The sequence below is a fragment of the Uloborus diversus genome, chromosome 2, assembly GCF_026930045.1.
Source record: "Uloborus diversus isolate 005 chromosome 2, Udiv.v.3.1, whole genome shotgun sequence".
NCBI lineage: Eukaryota > Metazoa > Arthropoda > Arachnida > Araneae > Uloboridae > Uloborus > Uloborus diversus.
In genome coordinates, this window is record NC_072732.1 from 156,017,176 (window position 1) to 156,038,200 (window position 21,025).

Genomic DNA, 21,025 nt, shown 5'->3' on the forward strand with positions numbered 1-21,025 from the left:
GACAAGTTACTGCGATTAAGGTCAGGAATTTGATTAGGAAGAACTTCTTTCTCTCTCTCCACGGCTTCTAATAAATGAGAGAAACGCGATTCAAAGACTCCATCGAGTCGTTTCTTTCTTCCTTTTTTCAAGTAGTAATTGAACCACTTAGCTTTTATGGTCTTGTTACGGGAAGAAGTGTGGCGACAGATTTGTTTTTGTGTCAACATTCGATTAATACCTTATGTTTTTTTTGCTTGTAAGTGAGTTTGGTTCCGTTGTGAGGAAAACAATTTAAGTGTCGTCCAAGCACGCTTCGTTTTTCCACTAGTCAAAAACTGCTTTTGTATTAAATTGGGAGTAGTACGCGTGATTGGCAAATCAACTCTTCAAATCGGCGTATTATTGTCAGTTGAAATTTATTTCTTATTGTGAGCAAATAATGGTGCTTCAAGAAAAAAGAAAAACCTGTATCGTAAGCTTTATTTAGCAACTCTAAATTCCAATTAAAAAAAAACACTCATTTAAGAACCTCAACGCGAAGACGCATTAGCTAAATTACGCCAACAATACCAATAATAACGTTTCTCAGGGTGTTCACGACAGATATTCTGTCTCTATCGAAATCGGTATGAAACTAGCATTTCTAATTGTGCATGGGCGTAGCCAGAGGGGAGGGGGGAGGTAGAACTCTTTCCAAATGTCACCAAAGGTAATTTAAAACTGATTTTAGGACTTCAATTTCGAAACATTTCCCGGGAGAGAGCCACATAACCGATTTTCCTGCCCAAAAGTAGCATAAAATGTTTTATTAGGGAGAGATGAGGACTAATTACAAGCTATTTCAGAAGTCTGTACAAGGGGAGGGGGAGAGCAACTAAAAGACAGTCTTGTTGCGCCTATGCCCCTCCCTAACGGGAATCCCGGCTACGCCCATGGCAATGTGTCTCTGAGACATCACTCTCCGAGGGGTCCCGTTCCTACCACCGAATTGTACGAAGCTAACCCTATTCAGCTAAACGCCTATAACCCTTTCTTATTTCGATGAACTCTCGAAAACGAAGCAAACGTTTTCAAGGTCAGGCTTCGTCCTATCAGCTCTGTACCAATGGTTCTCAACTTTTTCACTATTGAGGAGTCCAAAAAGTGCGCAAGCAGAAGAAACGGAATGTTTTTTTCTTTTCGTTCTGTGCCTGTCTATCAAAAAATTCTTATCAGTTTTAATACACGGGCAGAAATACGAAAACATGGATACATTCATCAAACATGTCAAAGGGGGAATTTAAAAAAAAAAAAGCAAGAAAGAAAAATCACTTGACTGCAAAACGAGGAAAGTTTTCCCACTTCTTTCAATTGATTCCCGTGCGAAGAACTGTACTATTCTGTTATGATGTTTATCTTGCTATTCGAGAATTGCTACTCTGCACGAAAGGCCTTCACTCCCAAAAACTTTCCTCCTCTTAACGTTTTCATTACTGTGAATTATGAAGTTGAAACAATAGAATGGCCAGTTGAAACAGATGTGTGCAACAAACAAGAAAAACATTGTGTGTGCTTCTTTCTAAAAGCAAACAGTTAGAAATCATTGAAATATATGAGAGGTTGAATATCATTTTAAACAATGAATTATAGACTTCAGAATGGAACATTAATTTTTAACAGGTTTTTTTTTTTTAAATCTTGTTTGAGCAATGTACTGAAACTGGAACATATTATTTCTATTCCCTTCTTTGCCTTGAATTAATTGTCATTTTTAAAAGTATTTTGTTATTAAAAGATGTATACCAGTGGCGTCACTACAGGGGGGAGGAGGTCCGCCCCTAGTGTCACCCGTCTGAGGGTTAACACCCGAAGTGAAATTGCAGGTTTTTGAAAAATATGAAGCTAAAATGCATTTTTAAGACTACAAAATTGAAAATTTTCCAGGAGATAAACCCCCGGACACCCACTTATTTCTTTTTTGTACATTAACACATTTAAAATTTCGTTATGACACAAATTTAGCGGTTTCTGATAATTGCATGAATTTCTTACATAAAATTTTGTTTTTCTTTTGCGTCGGGGGGGGGGGGGGGGTGACACCACAAATTACCGCCCCGGGTGCCACCCATACTAGATACGCCACTGTGTATACTACTTCGTAAATCGGAGAGATTAATTTTAAATCTTTGTGGAAGCATGAATTGCATTATTCGAAAACTCTCTCTTATTGAATTTATGCAATAGGTGTTTAATTGAAATTTTTAAAGAAGCCCCCACCCCAATCCCCATTTTTTACAATGTTCTTTTGGTTGCTAACTACAGACTTATTAAATACACCACTGTGGTGTGAATCAGTGGCGCCGACTCCATGGGGCCTGAGGAGGCCGAGCCCCCTCAAAAATATTTTTGAGGGGGCAGAGCTCCCCCAATAAATCAAGAAAATTATTAGTCATATTATGCTTTCTTAACTCATAAATTTATCTTTTATTTTCCTTGTTTGAAGATAGTTTACCTTGTAAAATACATTCAGTAATGAGTTAAAACAAATAATTATTATGGAAGTAAGCAGGTTATCTGAAAACGAGTGGTGTGAATAATGTTGGTGTTACGGTGCTTCAGGGACACTAAGAATTTGTCCCAGTGCGCGAACTTACGGGTCAAGTCTGTAGCTAGTGGGCAGCGCTGGGGCGCGCTCTTCTAAGTGTTGCTGATCTGGAAAAAATATATGAGGGTTTGATTTGTGTATTAAATGGGAGGCGTGATAGTTTTGAATGCTTTTGGGAATTGTGTTGAAAAGGAAAACCTTTACAAAATGATGATCCTTTCACTTCCTCGGAATCGACGTATTATACCAAAGAAGTATGAAAACAACAAAGCCAGCTCACTGCACACTTTCAAAATTCCAAAGTACTACAAGGCAATAAATACATTGAGGTTTGTGAAATGGTACAATCTTGCATTATTGGGCGGTTTACATCAACTGGACTCACATAGGTCATTGCAGTTGAACAAGAGTGCTTGCTTTTATTAAACAAAAGTGAAACAAATTTTGAAAAATCAAGTGAGTTTTTCAAAAATGACCTAGACATTGAGAAACTGCGTTTACACTTGAATATGTCAGCCGATATCACTTATGAAAAAACAACTGGTCTTAAAAAACATGCGTTAATTAAATTACCTTTTTACAAAAATACTGTGCGTATTTGTATTTACTATTTTCTTTTTTCAAAGCCAAAAAATGTGTCAGGCTTGTCGAGTTTTCGGGGTTCTAATGTTGATTAAATGTCTTTAAAATGCTTAAAAAAAAACTTTGAAGCTCACTATTTTTGATCTCAAATTTAGAAAATTTCCCGCGGCAAGACCCCCCTCCCCTTTCACAATATTTTTTTTTAAGTCGACATCTCTAGGAGTGCCCTTCCATGCAAGTCAAGTGCCCTATCTTTTTCAATGCCTCGCTACGGCACTGCACGGCTCCCCGTAGAAAAGAACAAAAAACTGTCTCTTTCTAAGACAAGCGACATGATCTAGTTGAACTAGAAAATTTGTATACCATTTTTTAGATTGTTTTACGTTAAAAACGCCATGTCACATTTGTTTGTTTAAATTAAACACCAGAAAATACGTAAATTGGCATTCTCAAGGTACAACAATCTGACCTTTATTTGGGAGGGGAGGGGGGGAACCTCCGTGGGATTGCATAGCCACCTAAACCCCCGGTGATGTCTAGCCCCCTCAATAATTTTTGCAAGTCGGCGCCTCTGGTGTGAATAACAATTCTTTAACAAACAAAAGCGGATAAGATTTTATAAATTTGATTCAGAAATAATATTGGAAATGACAGATCCCTTAGTACCAGTTAGTGATGTTTCCGGATATCCGAGGGAAAATAAAGATCCGTATTCGTATCCGTTACTTTTTTGACGGATCTTAAACGGATCTTTTCTATTCTAATTTTTTTTTAATATTTGAATAAAAGACTTAAATTCCGTTTAAATTAGGTTTTATTCCCTATTTAAATTATAATGTATCATTTCTGAATTCAATTTGTACCCCCTCCCCAACGCAAAAAAGAAGGGGTAATAAGTTTTAAAAGTCTGTATCTGTCTATTTCTACCATCGTAGCTCCTAAACAGATGAACCGATTTAGATTTTTTTTTCGTTCAAAAGGTGACTTGATCGAAAGTGTTCTTAGCTTGGCCTCGTTTTTGTAGAACCTTAATTACCGGGGATATTGATTAAAACCGACTTAACGTTTTTCAGAAATACGGTGCTAAAAACTCATCCGTACGTTAAAAATATTGGCCCTAATTGAAAGAATTAAGTTTTCTGCGTTTGATATTTGTTTGGAACTTCCAAGTTATGTATAGTAGGAACTGATCTTGGTAGAACTGATCTATAGTAGAATCTTGGTAAGTAAATTTTAAATGCAATTCTAAGCCTTTATACGCGTGATTAGTAGCGATTTCATAGTCGAAAAATAAGGAGAAAATGCTCAATGATTTAAGATTTCTATCTGCTGTCAGTTCATATTTGTTAACAATGTGTGTTCTGACCCGCGAAATTCATCTTAATTTGAGGTCGGCCCTCTGGGACATTTTTTTTTCTTCAACTTTTTAATTTAATATTATATTTTGTTATTGATTTGGGGTTTGTGGTATTCTTCATTTTGGTTTTTCTCGGCATCTTTCGGAAGAAAAAAAAGACTAAATTCTCTATTTACTGTTTGTAAAGGTGTTCCCGGCTCTGTTATTTCGTCAGTCGGAGTAAGTTGGATGGAATGGGTCAGCGCTGCATTTATGCTGAAATAAAATGCGAAAAATTATTTCTATCCTGTCCATTAGCAACTTTACGCTCTTGCTCTTGTATCCTAGATCTACCGAGCAGGCTAGGAATAATTTTTCACATTCTATCTAAGCATTAATGCAGCGCTGACCCATTCCTTCCAACTCTCCCTCAATTTTAACGGAGATTTCTTTAAAGAGTAAATCATAGTCTTGATAATATTTTCGCCGTGCCGTAAATGACATTTTTTGAAGAAGCAGTGCCAATACCCTGACGGGAATACCTTCCGTAACAAATTTCACACTTGGATAGTTGAATTGTGTAAAGAATTTTTTGAGGTCCGTATCCGTGGATCTTGACACTAATGATCCGGATCCATATCCGCGGATCTACTTTTTTAATGATCCGGCACATCACTAGTACCAGTATAGTAGTCACAAAGAAGGCTTCTCTCTTCGGAAGGTCGACGTTTTCGCATTGAATAAGTACCCTTGAATCAAGTACTGCAATCAATACTTATAATTTTGTCCTTTAATAACCGTTAATTCTGTAATTTATTTTCTCTATGCAAAAATCTTATAACACTTGATAATCGAGAAACTCTTAACTTGTAAAAAGTAAATAACTAAGTATTGAAATGCAAGAATTATGCTCAGCAACGTTAAAAAAGTTCTAAATTTGCAAAAAATTGCGTGCATGTGTCTCGCGGTTATACGAAACTTTTTCAGTGATGTAAAGATTTTTGAAATGTTTAACTGAGACACTGGAATCCTCCCCCCCCCCCCCCCCACCCAACGTCGCGAGTATTCAAAGGGTAGACACCCCTTGATGGCTTTTAGAGTATTAGAAGTTCATTCTCAATGCTATGAGTAAATAGTTAGTAATTATGAACCTGAAACAAGGGTAATAAGAAGTGACAGCAAATAAACTTAAAAATGTTAGTTCTTGCATGTTAATACCTACAAGTTTTTTCGTAAAAAGAAACAATTTGAATGAGGGATGAAAAGTTGAACAATATTTTACATGTACTTTTTGTTGGCGGGAACAATTCTTTTTAAGTTTTTAAACTAGTTGTAAAAACCCTCACAACCTAACCCGATCTTAATTTTTCAAGTGAATGTTACAAATGACAAAGCAATTATCCTTGATAATCCTTCGCAGAGAATTATTTTTAGATTTTTTTTTTGGTCGTTTTTTAATCAAATTTATCTTTTACCGGGACCTAAAGTTAACCGGCCTGGACACCGGAATTTTGTTTGAAAACCGGAACTGTCCCGGTTAAACCGGGACGTCTGGGCAAACCTATGTAGACGTTCGACTTTTTTTTTTTTTTTTGATTATTTTGTGTTTGTCATTTTTGCTCAACTGTGTGGACGTTCAGCACTGTCGTTCCGCCATGATATAAGGTTTTTTCATCTTTTGCAGGACTGGTTCATTTTATACAGTTCCGCTAATGGGTTTCAAGCAGCACGATTTAGCCGCCAATGGATATTTTGTGCGCGTTCGAATTATTAACCGATCACGCAACATTTTCACATCTGTCTATGACTTATTTACGATTCTGTGCGTTTTCAAAATCTAAACGTTCTTTACAGCTGCCCAATAATATTTACCGCCAGGATTTTTATTCGTTTATTTATTTTTATTATTATTTTTTTTTAATTTTATTGACTTACAAGCAGAAGCAGTGTTGTAAAACAGCGTCCACTGCCTGATTGTTCCAAAATGCAAGTATTTTATACCCACGAGGTTTATTTTCGCAACAAGTTATAAACATTATACCATTTTTACAACACGGTCTCCTCAAATCGAGAAAATGGATGGTAAGGGGCTGTTCGCAAATGATCTGTTTGTGCAGTGGTTTGTATCACCGATTGCACTGAAGGATTGCGAACAAATATTACTGGGATCAATTCGAACTTTTCTAAATTTTCATGGTACTCAACCGATTTTTTTTTTTTTTTGTAAGTTGCCACCTCATACGTACTTACTACGTAATTATGAAGATTATAAAATATCAAATTTGTAATATTTTTATTTTAAACTAGCATTCTCGTACCCGGCATTGCTCGGGTAATGGAATTAGCAGGGGTTAACAGTGCTTGGTGCACCTAGTTTCGAAAATCCCCCATAATAATTACTTATTACCTATTTTTTTTTTCTAATTTTGGGAGGATCCCGGGGCCCCTGGACTCCTTATATATATGCCGTTGTCTTTAACCGATATTTAACTGTTATTAACGATTCTTTTAAAGTATTGATTATCTTTGCAAACACAGGCCATCCACATTTTATCGTTATACCTATGTTTAAGCAAGAACTTCTTTGTATACAACATTTTTAGTTTTTTTTTCTGGTGCTAAAATTATTAAGCTGCTTGATGAACTGACTTTGGAGCAAGCAACATAAAATTGACCGTGTGAAAAAAAGTCTTCTCTTAAATTGATCCCTGCTACTTTTAATGTCTGTCCTTGTGACTTATTAACGGTTATTGCAAAGCAAACTTTTACAGGAAACTGCATCAAAAGGATAGTCCGCCTGTGATGATGTTCTTAAAAATTTCGTTTCTAGTTTTGAAAAAATGAAAGCAAAAGACAGAAAGATTATTATTTGACTTGAGAAAAGCCTCGAAGAATCACGTGAGAAACATCGACCAAAAGTTGAGATGAAGTACTGGATAATGATTTGAATGGAGGAAAGCCTCTGAAAATAAGGAATTTAAATTTCATTGATAGGTTTTAATTTCACAGAAATTAAGGGGTTTTAATTAATTTCTCCCGAACTAATTGATATTTCGAAAAATCCTTTCTTAGTGGATACATTCGTAATCATGTGGACATGCCTGCCAAATTTCAAGTCTGAGGCTTCAGCGGTATTGGCTGTGCGTTGATATATATACGAGGCGTGTTTTTAAGGTAAGTTCCGTTTTTATATAAAAAAGGAACGAGTACAGATAGAGCTAAGTAATTTAGTGCACAAAAATCTACCACCCTTACGCTATTTTTCGACATTGCTCCCGTGATTTTCCAAGCATTTGTCATAGCGTGGTACAGGTTTTTGTATACCTATTCGTACAAAGTTACCGCCCGTTTAGTCAACCATGAGGACTCTTTCAGGGCTTTGGCTGGGGCGTTTTTGAACATCCTCTGGTGTGTCCTCACCTCGCTCGCAGCTAGACCTCAAGATTCAGAAAATTTTCAAGTGGCCAATGGCCACTAGACTGAAAAAAACATGGTGGCCACCAGTTTTACCGTGTTTTGAAAACAGCGCTCTAGTACAAGAATGGGAGGGGGGGGGGATTTCAATTTGTATTTTTTGAAACAAATATTATGAAAGTGATGCTAAAGGAATGCTAACAAGAAATATAAATTACATTAATCATGGAAATATAAGAGGCATTGGGTGAAGGTTGGGAGCTCCTGATTCATTCCACCCATTTTAAAGTTTCACAAGAAAAAAAAGTCATTAAACCAAAAATAAAGTAGTGTACACAGTACCATAGTCCCGCAGGGGAAAAAAAAGTATTTCCCATAAAAACAACAAATTAGTTTAAAATCTTTTTGTAAATCATTGCAAACGCCATGGTAGTAAAAATCAACATGCACTTTTCAAGTAACTAGTTTAATGAAAAGAATTAATTGTAAGAAATTTAGCACGAAGGGAATAGAAAAAATATTAGATAAGCATATGATTTGAATTTTTTCAATAATTAAAATTGTTTTTTTTTTTTTTTTTTTTTGGGGGGGGGGCATAAAAATAATTAACTACAAACCTCCTCCAATAATATGCAATTTAGCATTTACCAAGAATATATTTCCAAAAAAAAAAAAAAAACATTTTTTTTGCATTATTTGAACTAAGGGTATGACCAAACAAGGCGACTACGTTCCATACGCAGCATCTCCACGTTAGGATGACTATGAAGGGAAAACGATCAAAGGACTGGCTATTTGGCTTATATTTTAATCTGATGCGATTGAAGATCAAAAAATTACAACAGTTATTCAAATAAGTAGAAACTAGCCTCCGTTGTATAAACGATTTTTAATGGAACGTATTCCTAATCGATTGCGAGTATTACCGTCCACATCACAGCAGAAATATAAGATATAGTTTATAGTAATATAGTTTTTTTTCTTTCTATTTTTAATGATGTATAGGATTTTTAATGAAATACAGGATTTATGGGACAACATGGAATATTGTTTATGGCAAAGGAATGATAAAATGGGGCACACGGGGGGAGGGGGGCGGCTTTCTGCGGTCAAAAACAAGTTGCCTTTTCAAGTTTAAAATTAAATAATTTGTGTTCCTAGTTTGACGATTTTTTTCAGAATAAAGACTGTGTGAGTTAATTGGGAATCAAATAGGATCGGAACGACCTTCGAGGGTTTATGTAAAAAAACATATAATATGATGTTTTTTTTTGTTTTTTTTTTTTTCATATTTAAAGAGCCAAAATTTGCAACATATTTTTATACTTTCAGAACAAGATTTAAAGCAAAACATAAAACTGTTTCAGAAAAAGATCAATAATTAATCCTTAAAAAACTACAATTAAGACAAATAGTCAGTTTGTAGCACATAAGTGTCTAAATCAATTAGAATAAAAAAAAAAAAATGCTCTGAGGATAAAATTTCGCATTGTTCCAGAAAATAATTACGAATTACCCGGGAAAAAAGGGCACATTTTGCGTTGTTATCAATAGTTTGCACTGCAATAAACATCCAATGCCATTTTCGGAAACTTAGGCTCTTAAAAAGTCTTGTGTACTGCCACCTTGGGAATGACCAAATATGGCGGCTACGACAAAAATTAAGAAATAATTTTTTGAATTTGTAGCGGGAAAACAATTTAAAAATAATAAATCTTCGTGAAACTACAATTCAGTTGAAAAGTTTTTAGCACATTTGCGTCCAAGGCAATGAGGATAAGATTAAGTTTTAAGAAAATATTTTTTCATTTCTCAAGAAAATTATTTATTTAAAATAAATTAAAAATAAAAACAAGTTGCAGCACATTTTGCGTTGTTTTCATTAGTTTGCAGTGAAAGAAAACATCCAATTCTGCTTTGTTTTTGGAAACTTAGGCATTTAAGCATCGTGTCTACTTCCATCTTATAAATGACCAAAAATGGCGACTACGTTTCATTTGTAGCTGAAAAGACTTTTCGGTTAAAAAACGATTTTCCCAATTGACCCTACCATTCGCAGGTTTGTGCTTCAGATGCAGGAAAATGTTCTTCTCCCGTTAAATTTGTGGATAATTCCTGTTCACCCTAGGAATTTTTTTCTTTGGAACTATTGAGGGGCAAAAATGGCGTCCGCGGTCCTTTTTTATTTTATCGCCGGCGTCATTTTGCCTCAAAATTTTTTTTTTTTTTTTTTTCAGGAAACATCAATAAAAACGAAGATTAGAACTCAAGGTGCAAAATTCCCTGGGAAAAAATTGGAAAAAAAATTTGAGGGGGGGGGGAATTTGAAATTTCCCTCACATATTTAACTATGTCGTTTTCTATGACAATTCCAGGTTTTCCGGAACGTACGAACCCCGTTAAATAACCGTATTTTCCTGTGTATTATCCGCGGGCGGCGTATAATCTGCAGGTTCTAAAATGGGCCTGAAGAAAAAAAAAAGTTTCGTATAATCGGAGGCGGTGTATAATACGATGTAAAAAATAAAGTTTGAATTTAATATACGATATATACCATTTGAGCAACTAAACTAAAAACGTGAAAAGGTAATTACTTTGAAGAAATAATCAAAATTAATCTGAAATATAATCTAAAATACAATTATTTTGAAATCATGATTATAGTACGCTAATTACTTGAAAAACAGAGTCAAGATAAAGGAGCAAACGCTCTAATCTTGTGCAAATGGCTTCCTAATTCACTGTATTTTTGCTTTTTTTACATGGCCTAAATCGCGTAAGAGGAGCATTCAAGCATCGTAAAATAACCAACATACAGGCAGGCAGTGAGAAAGAACATGCAAGCTTTGTAAAATAAACAACATCTAGTCCGAGTACGGTCTCTATCGGTGAATCCTTATAGTACTGACGCATTGAAATTCTTTTCTTGGGATCTAAATTAAAAATAACCCCCCAAAAAAGTTGGCAACTGTAGAAATTTTTTGGGGTCGCCAATGTTGAAAACTGAGTCGCCACGTGGCGAGTGGCGACCGTAAATCTTGACCTTTACTCGCAGCATCTTTCATTTGTTTCGGCATCTAAAGTCTTTCCAAGGTGGTCTGTGGCACAACAGCAATAATGAGCTCAGAGAACATGTTATCCCATGGCTGACTACACAGGCGGCAATTTTCTATGAATAGGTATACAAAAACCTGTACCACGCTATGACAAATGTTTGGAAAATCACGGGAGCAATGTCAAAAAATAGCGTAAGGATGGTAGATTTTTGTGCAATAAATTTCTTTGCTCTATCTGTACTCGTTCTTTTTTTATATCAAAACGGAACTTACTTTAAAAATACGCCTCGTATATATATATATATATATATATATATATATATATATATATATATATATATATATATATATATATATATATATATATATATATATATATATATATGTTATCTCAGGACATTGATTTTTATATATTAAGATTCCAGTGCTATGCTTCTCTTGTGCTTTTGAGTTTTTGAAAGTTTGAAGCAAAACTCAACCTTTTATGAGCCAAAAACTTGCAAATGAAATTTGGATTTTTGATGAATGTCCTTATCTTAATAAGAAATGTTTTCTTTTTCTTCTGCGAAGGAGTTTGAGGTTTTATTGTCCTCATTCTAATGAAAAATTTTGGGGACTGTTGTCCTTACTCTGATGGGGATCTTTAAGGACTGTTAGCATACTGACTCAATAAAGGATTTTTGGGGACTATTGCCGAGATTGCATTGGGGGCTGTTGTCCTTGTTCTAATGAGGATTTGTAGACTCTATTTTGGAACTCTTGAATTTATTCCAATGACCCTTTTAGCTGTATGTCTCCTTATTCATTCGGTAGAAAAGGACATACTTCACAGCTCATGTACCTGCCCTCCGGTCCCCCCGCCGCTGGGATTGATGTAACATTTGAGATAGCGCACGCAGCGTCAGTTACGATCTGACGGAAAGAGGGATTTTTAGGGAAGTGCATGAAGTTTCCTTATTCGAACGGGGTATTTTGGGGTACTATTGTCCAAATTTAAATAGTAGGGATTTTTACAGACTGGTGTCATTTTTCTGTCGAGAAATTTTGCGCTGTTTTTTTTTTTCTTTATCAAAGCCAGATGGTTGAATATGCGTCACTTGACATAACTTTTATTTTCGAAATAGGCCGTGCAACGCCAAGCGACGCAGCTAGTTAAAGATAAATTGAGGCGAAATTTCAGAATAGAAACTTTTAAATCCACTTTAATTGCCCTCCCCCCTTCTAGATGCTGTGGTGGATTTACACGTGTGGTGGCTCGTCGCAATGCATTTCTGCTGGACACCTTGTTAATCAAAGAACTGTGAAGCATTTAGCATGTGCATTTTTGCATCTCCTTCGAAGCCCCTATGATCGTGGTGGCCCCTCACAATTGTGGCATATTGAATCCGCCATTGGCCCGGATTGGGGTCATCCGGGGCGGGTTTCCACCTCTTACCAGTGACGCTATTGGAAATATAATGCTATGCTGAGAGCAGGAATAAGTAAACGGAGAGAGCAAGTCCAATCATTGGCTCAGCAAAATCTGAGGCAAAGACCCCCAAATCTCGAGACTCAACAACAACGAATGGTTGACACGTTTTGCGTGAAACTAGCGAAAGAAACCTGATTTCTTCCAATGCTTCGCTTTAAAATCTATCACGTGACTTGGGGATCTTAACTTCACGAATCTGAAAGCGTTTTTCGCCCCCCCCCAATATTCTCCATTTCGTAAATGGGATTGAAACAGAAACTTCTATTTCGTTCCTTCCCTTCATTAGGATGTGTGTTCGATGTGAGATGCTTTTTGATTAACCACATAAAATAAGTACTTGCTTTTTCTCTCTCTCTCATTCATAACATCATGACCTACTGGCCCAATCACCACAATCGATAAGCCAACATTGCTAATTTATCAAAGCTCGTTATTTTATAGTGCATCCCTTTCAGTTTGGATATCCGACGCAGGAGGCAAGATATTTGTTTCTAGTTGTTGCTTTTATTTATTTGTATTTATTTATTTGAAAAGAAGTCGCGAGTTGAATTCGATTGCTGGTGCCGACTTAGACCGTACTGTCTGACCACGTTTCTTGTGAGAAATTGGCAAGCAGCCGGTAAAGCCGAATAAATTTCAACGGTTCATTTTTGCGATTGGGACTTTTTGAAGGATAATTTTCCGATTATGACTTAAAAAAAAACACTCTGTGTTACAAAGGCAAGTACCTTTTTTGACGGGGAGGCATTGTGATCCCTTTTTTCAAAATAATTTCCACCCTAACTTTCGTTCTCGAGTCCACACTACGTTAACTGTGGTGTGTATGTCTGTTTTTTTTTTGGTGCAAATGTCTTCCTACGTCTGCTCCACATCTCCAATCCTAATACGGTAGTTTAGGTAGTTTATATGCATCCCCTTCCCCCGCCAAACTCAAATTCTGGCTGCACTATTTCCTGGAGTGATAGTTCCAACTGCTAGTTTTTAATGGAATTTTCTTTTTCAAACACTTTTGCATGAAAAGTAATGATTGTGGAAATGGTAGTTTGGCATTAAAGCGTCGAAATGTACAATTTTTACTTTGCCTCTTGAAGCATATACACACTGCTAGAGATAAGCTCATTTTTATTTGAATCAATCTGAAATAATTGATGTAGTTTTTGTTTATTAATAATTGCGTGTGGAGCGGGGGGGGGGGGGGGATAGCAACGCTTGCCGCTGCCTCGCGATTGAATCTTTCAACTTCAGACGTTCAAGTCTTGCTATGCTTGAAATGAGGGCGAAGATCAGAGATTACGATAAGGAGGATAGTGGGGATCGCGCATGCAAAAATACTATATTTCTGTCATTGTTGTTCCATTTGTTTAAGGAATGATAACATTGAAAAAAAAAATGATGTGCAAAATTAAACTTTTAAACGGGAGTAAGTGCATTTTTAGTTATATAAAAAAAATAATAATAAAATTTTTGAACTACCCCTCCCCCTCACCCCTTCCCATGGATAAGCGCTCAGTGAAGTGGTTCCAGAAACAACAACAGTTTTTTAATGAAGAATCCTATTTGTTGGAGAATACCTCACTGTATGAAGAGAATTTTAAAGACTAAAGAACACTTAATATTATTTACAACATGAACAATTATTTTTTTTTTTCATTTAAACAAACACACTACTCTTTTGCTAATAGTAACACAAGATAAAATCTCTCGGAACTTGTTTATTTCTCAATCTCTGCTGATCTCATTTGAACTGCATGAGTCTTAGCACCTTATTTTCATACCTTAGCTAGCGAAATCCAGCCTGAGCTTCTTGGCTAAGAAGGTTCTAGATATTTCTCGCTTCTGGAAAAAATAATTACTCGTTTGATGCTAAATAAATTCTCAACAATAAAAGAATGTGAGTTCTGTAAATGTTGTTTTTCTGTTCTACGTTTTGTCACTGCAAGAAAACAAACTTCTCTTTTCTGCAGTAGCTTAATGCAGTGCTTCTCAACCTTTTTGACCTTATGGCACACTTGATAGTTGGCTCGAACCTTGCGGCACACTGATTCAGTCAAATTTGATGTGCCCATATCGACAATGTTTTCATCATCCACTGGTCAAAACAAGAAGGAGAAAAAAAAACAGCATTTCCATATGAATTTAATATTTTATCTTTTAACTATTTGAAATATTTTAAATATTTCAGTTTCTTTAGAAGTTAAATTAGAGTTCACCATGAATTTTGGTGCTCAAGTCGCGAACTTTAACTTAACAAGACTCAGGCAGTTTTACCTCCCTTGAGGGACAGTGGCGCTTTTTATTCAACTCTATGTTGAGAAGGGCTACAGGAAGTTTTTAAATTGAAGATCAAGACACGATATTTTGTTGTTCTTGAAAAGCGCCAATACTAAGAATCTCACGTCAAAAATAAATGCTTATAAAATGGCAACAGTGACAGCTCCTGAATAGCGTGATAATATATTTTTAGGTGCTTATTTTTACGAAGAGCTAGTATGTGTCCAAAGGCACTTCAGTGAACCCCAGTTTTCAGGATCAGTCGCTCCTGAGGTCTATATATTTTTCTCATTACTTGAAAGAAAGTTCCTTGCTGATTCGTCTATGGATCACGTCACATTGTTCACACCCAATCATATTGTTCTGTGCCAGTCAACTTGAGGTATTGCTTAAAATTTGTTTTGAATCATGGCCAAATGTTCTGCCACTACATTCAACAGATTTTCTTTCAGATTGCGTATAGCTGATACATTTGAACACGTCTAGTGAGCCACCATCTAACCTTCGACATTTCCCCCATTGTTGCAACTGCTCCATCACTGCAACGCTTGTGCAGTTGTAAAACTGAATCCCGTTTTTTTTTTATTTAGTTGTAAGGCGGAATATTTTATTACCAGTTGCAAGCAAAGAAAGTTCTTAAGAAAATATATTGTTCTCGAATGCCGTCCTTATTGGCAAGAACATAGCATGTCTGTCACATTTTATGTCTGTTGATGATTAAGTCATTATGATTTATCAACTTGAAATAGAAATTATCCAGCTATTTGTAGTTTATCAACCAATGTTTCCTTTTTTTTTCATGTCACTCGTCATGTCACTAATTCGTCTCCTGATAACATTGTCTGGAATTGGCACTCTGACCCCTTCATTCATTTTATGTGAACCTATCGCTCTCCGTATGCTATTTCTTTACAACCTGGTGAAATAAATGTTTCACCATCGGTATGCAGTTTTCATTGTAATCTGGCAATTAATTATACTACCGACATTATATATATGATCTCGTGAGCAGGTAAAATACATTTCTGTTTTCACTTTTTCTCTTGAAGGAATAAAGAACCAAGAAAGAAGTATCAATGTTTTTGTTAACTTAGTCAATATTGTTTAAAATAAGGATAAATACAACTTAAAAATTCCTTGTGTATTCATTGGAAACTGGAAATCTAAGACGTTACTAAAAGAAGGCAGGTCATCAAAACTAATTTATATTACTGTTGCTTGCTTCTAGACGTTAATTAGATGTTTCTGGATCTAAGTTAATATGAGAGCGAGCCAATATACCGAAATGTTTTCAGCTATTTACCTTCTCTAGAACATAAAAAGTAGGGATCCGAAATTTATATTTTTCTATTTATTTTGTTTGCCAAAACCACTACAAATTTGTTGAAATGTAGTTTTTTTTAAAAAAATTATGTATTTATTTATTTTTAACGGAAAAATTTCCTGCTTCTGAAACTAAAGTAATATTTTATTTGGTGTGCGTTGTTTACTGATCTGTAAAGCTTTCTTATGATTTTTAGCGTTCACTTTGCATTTGAAGTTCTGCAGTTTTGTCAAAATGTAGCATAATTGCATTCTGCATGGATAAATTGGTTTTTGTCTTATCTAATTTACTATTTTGAGTCAGTTTTTAGTTATTGCTAATATCCCCAAAGCGCGATACTACTAAATTTGCGACTTATGTCGCAGAACTGATGCATGAACTGCAGAACAATTCTGTTCAAATGAGAGGAAATTTAGACAAATTTTCTGCAGAAATTCTAGAAATTTCTGTAGAATTTCTGCAGAAACTGCAGATTATCTGCATATATCTTCCAAATAAAGATATAATTCTGCAAATTTCTTCAAATTAGAAGAAAATCTAAAATTTTTGCAAATTACGCTTAATTGGCGGAAAGCTCGAGCAAAATGTCGGAATTTCCTGCGTCATTTGCAGAAACTTTAAATTCACTTAGAACTTAATGTTTTGCACAAAATTTGCAGATTTATTTAAGATATTTGCAGAAATTCTACAGATTTTTTCAGAAAACTATCTTTGAATTCTTTCTTTATGCCCTTAATTGCAATATAGGATAGGATGAGAATTTTCCGGCTTTTACTGGAGTTCTAGCTTTCTGTTTGTTTTGTGAAACTTTACTCCATGTTTCACTATTTCAGACCTCATAGGGATCCTCTTATATTTCTTATAAATCTGGAAACATTCTGATTTTTCTTGCATTTTTGGTTCCCTTTTCATAATTTTCCCCTAACTGATCTTCATCCACCACAATTTCTGCCATAAACGTATGTTTTGCATCAAAAACTGCGTGTCTGGCTTTAGATTTCAACCCCTTTGCATCCTGAATATAGTATTTCAATTATTTTATTATGTCCTGCCGTAACTCTATTCATTCAAATGTGGTTTGATACCCAGACAAAGATTTTAACAAAAATTTGACATGTTTGCTTTTTTTATGCATTTAATTTGGAGAATCTTACACAGTTTAGGTTTTACAGCCTGTCCAACTGTTGGGGACTTTAAAGTTTTCATGATCAACTAATTTTATAACGTTTCTATGTGTGTACAAAACTAGAAGTTCTTGCAGAACAATTTTGGTCAAATGATATTACGTTGCAGAACATCACAAAGTATTCTGCTTTAGGGGCTAATAATTAGTATCACTTCCATACTGTGTAATAGTAGTATTTGTTTTTGATATAATAAAAAGTAAAGCTTTATTTTAATCAAATTAACCCTTAAAAACTAACTTAAAGTTTGCAAAATGTACATTATTTTTAGACTTTGTTTGCTCTTTCAGTGGTACATGGAGAAAGAGGCAACAAAAAACGAGAAAGGAGACGTCTTAGTTGCATTGAAACATCAGGCAGATTATTATTATTTCTCAGAAAACTATGCCAAGTCTGCTGAAGTTTATGAGCGATGTCTTGAACTAGTGCCTGCTACAAACAACACTTGGAAGAGGGAGTTTATGGAAAACCTCTCTCGTTCTTTATTGCATTTAGGAAATGCGGAAAAAGCATTGGAATGGAGCTTAAAACTGGTTTGTGGAAATTCGTTTTTACACATCCAAATGACTGTGCAGTTGGGTGGTTCAAAAAAAATTTTTTTTCAAGCTTAAGTCCAGGACACCCCTTAGTTTTTTAGACATACTAATGGTATTATGCTGTAAAAGTTTTAGCTTCTTACTTAAATTTTAAAAGGGTGCTCAATAACCCCCTTATTATAATTTAACATTAGCCGTAGTACAGTAGAAGGCTGTTATAATGCACACCTTGGGACCACAGCTTTTGCATTATATAGGTTTTTGCGTTATACAAAAGATCATTTCGCAAATTTTGAAACTAACATTCAGAATATATTTATATATTAGCACTTCAGAATAAGTTTTATCTGCAATGAATATTGAAGCACCAATATTACAATTAGTCATTCACAAATAAATATGTTTCACAATCAAAAGAAAGTGCATTATTCTGTACTTCTGCTAGCTTCATGGTTTGCATAACAGCTGTAAAAGCCATCTGATATTTTTTGTTTATTATGATTACTAATTTTAAATTTAAAAGCTTTGAATTAAGATGAAAAGATAAAAAAAACTTAAAAAATTTAATTTGCCTAACTATTTTTATGTTTGCAAAGCAAAACAGAGGATTTTTTTATACTTCAGAACCTATTGTTTACTTTTGAAAAGTTGTGCGGTTTATAGAGAATTGTGTTATATAGGTTGGCATTATAACGGTCTCCTACTGTATAGAAAATGCTACAAGTTTAGAAACATTTAATTTCCCCCAGCTGTTATTTTATAAATAATTATTTTAATGCAATATTATGCCTCAATTTAATGATACATTTCACTGTTTCGGATTTGAATGCATTGAATGTCTATGCTCCTTGATTTAACAATAACTTTTTCCAGTCCCTTGACAATCATTAAATCGGGGTTATATTGTACTATTTCAACACCCCTCCCCATATGTATGAAGTTTGGGGTAGGGGGTTGAGCACCCTCTTTCAGTTGAAATAGAAAGCTAAAAAATGTCCGGTATATTACTATCCACAAGTCTAAAGATATTGGGTGTCCGTTATCTGGGAGAAACTTTTTTTACATGTATTTTTGAACCGCCTTACTGTGTGGTGAAGCATTTCTATAAAATCATTTTAAAATTCAAATATTGTTTGGTGCTTTAGAAATGCATTCAATGTTTTTGATCTAGCTTTTGAATTACTGCAAATTGAATGCTTTCTAACTCTTAAATATCGTATTTGTTGTACTGTATTTTCCTGTGTATCACCCGTGGTGGTGTATATTCGCTGGTCCTAAAATCAGCCTGAAGAAAAAAAAGATCTTTGCATAATCCGCTGATGTAAAAAATGAAATTAATTTGATTTAACATACAATTTTAGCAACAAAATTAAAAATGTGGAGAAGTAATATTTTTTGAGATAGAATCAAAATTCATGTAACACATAATGATTTCTTCTTGAAATTGTGATTATAGTATGCTTATTACTTAAACCTGAAGTACAAAGTGTCAAGGCAAGGGAGCAAACAGCCTAATCTTGTGAAATGGAGATTTCTTCTTTGACTGTATGGTTGTTTATTTTGCACATCCTAAATATTTGTGTAAGAGGAAAGTTCAAGCTATGTAAAATAAGCCACCGTACAGGCATCGAAACAATCTCTATTGGTAAAATTCTGCTCTTTTTTTAAATCTCATCACCATGAATTTCATTTGGATGCTCAAAAGCTTATCCCAGACATCATTAGATTTAAATTCTGTTCTTATTTCTGGCATTGTCAAGGATTACTATTCACAATACAAGTACATTTGTGTTGTACAATGTTATGAATCTTTCATTTGAATATTAAAAGGAATGTGAAATTATCACTAAATTTAATTTCACAAAAATATAAATTTTGAAAAATGCATTGAATACAAGTGATTTGCCTCAGGTGGAAGTATTTACACAAAATAAAACTTATTTTATGAAATATAGTTAGTGAAACTACTGTATATTAGTTTTAAATGGTTGCCTACTGAGTTGGATTTGTGGGAAAATGCCATGTTTTACAATATTGTGTAACTTTTATTTGAAATGTATCTCTGTTTCTTTCAAAACAATAATTTCTTCTGAACTTTGAGCATTAAAAATATGATCTTTGGAGAAAAGTCAACTTATTGAGTTACTTATTACTTGCTACCTGCAGTGTAATGGTATGTTAATATTGTAATTAAAAATATTTACTATTGGAGGAAAAGGGAAAACATCTGCCTAATTTGAAATCATTAATACTGAAACTTAACGTGCTGATTAACTTCTGACCACTTGTTGAGTTGCAGCTGTCACTTCTCCATTTGAATGCCACAATCCACTGCAACATTACATCACGAGTGTATTAAGTTGAATAAGAATGGAATACTGCAACAATTACTTAAAAACAAAATTCTATGAGGTTTTTATAAATGAATGATAAAATGCTATGAATTGCTTTACACACGATGAACACAACATAGTCGTCTCATAGCAACAGTAAGATATCTTCGTGTTATTCGTGGGATTAGATATCTTAATGTTGCTCTGATGCAACAACATGTTAACTACTATGCCCAAGTGCCTTTGCCAATCTCAACATCCGAGGTGTAAAAACTTGCCTGGTTACAGTTAATAAATTTATACCGATATATTAATTTGTTTTTTTTTTAACTTTTCAAAAATAGTTTGAAAATTCAGATGCTGCTGTAAGAAATATTAGCTTTGACTTTCATCCAGAGTTATGCCTTTCAGATGTATATTTTCTAATGTGGTATCGCATTTGAAACAATGTATGAGAAGCGTTAGTAGTTGCTGTTAAACAGAGAGGATTGTGTTCCAATATTTTACCGGACTTCTGGTATTTTCATCTTCGAAATTTCCAAGAATTTTTGAAGGGTATTTTTCATCATTTTTAAGAGGTATTTTTCATTATATGCTTTTCTCTCTCTACCTATACGAATGTTTTCCCCCTTACTCCAAAATTTCGGGGATTATGTGTACGATAATTATTAATAACGTTCAACGAACAGACCTGTTAAAATGCCATTCTAAAACTATTATATATATATATATGTCTGTGTGTGTGTGTGTGTGTATTTTTTTCTGTCGTTTTTTACTTTCTTCTATATCTAATATATAGAAGAAAGTATTGGATTCGTGCAAATTTTCGAATTTCGAAGGATTTGAACGTTTTGAGGTGTGCTGAGTCCATTTCGACTATTTTTGGAAAATGTCTGTCTGTCTGTGTGTGTGTATGTCACGTCTGTGTGTGACCAGTTTTTTTGTGGCCGCT

At 34.6% G+C, this 21,025-nt stretch overlaps 1 protein-coding gene across 1 annotated transcript in view; it reads left to right on the forward strand.

Moving 5' to 3' along the window:
- The window catches only part of LOC129216103 (uncharacterized protein C8orf76 homolog), an 89,381-nt gene that overhangs the window by 46,627 nt on the left and 21,729 nt on the right, over positions 1-21,025 (forward strand). Inside the window, exon 2 of the mRNA XM_054850257.1 lies at positions 17,495-17,737. Within this exon, the coding sequence (XP_054706232.1) occupies positions 17,495-17,737 (243 nt within the window). The remainder of the gene's footprint in view (positions 1-17,494; positions 17,738-21,025) is intronic.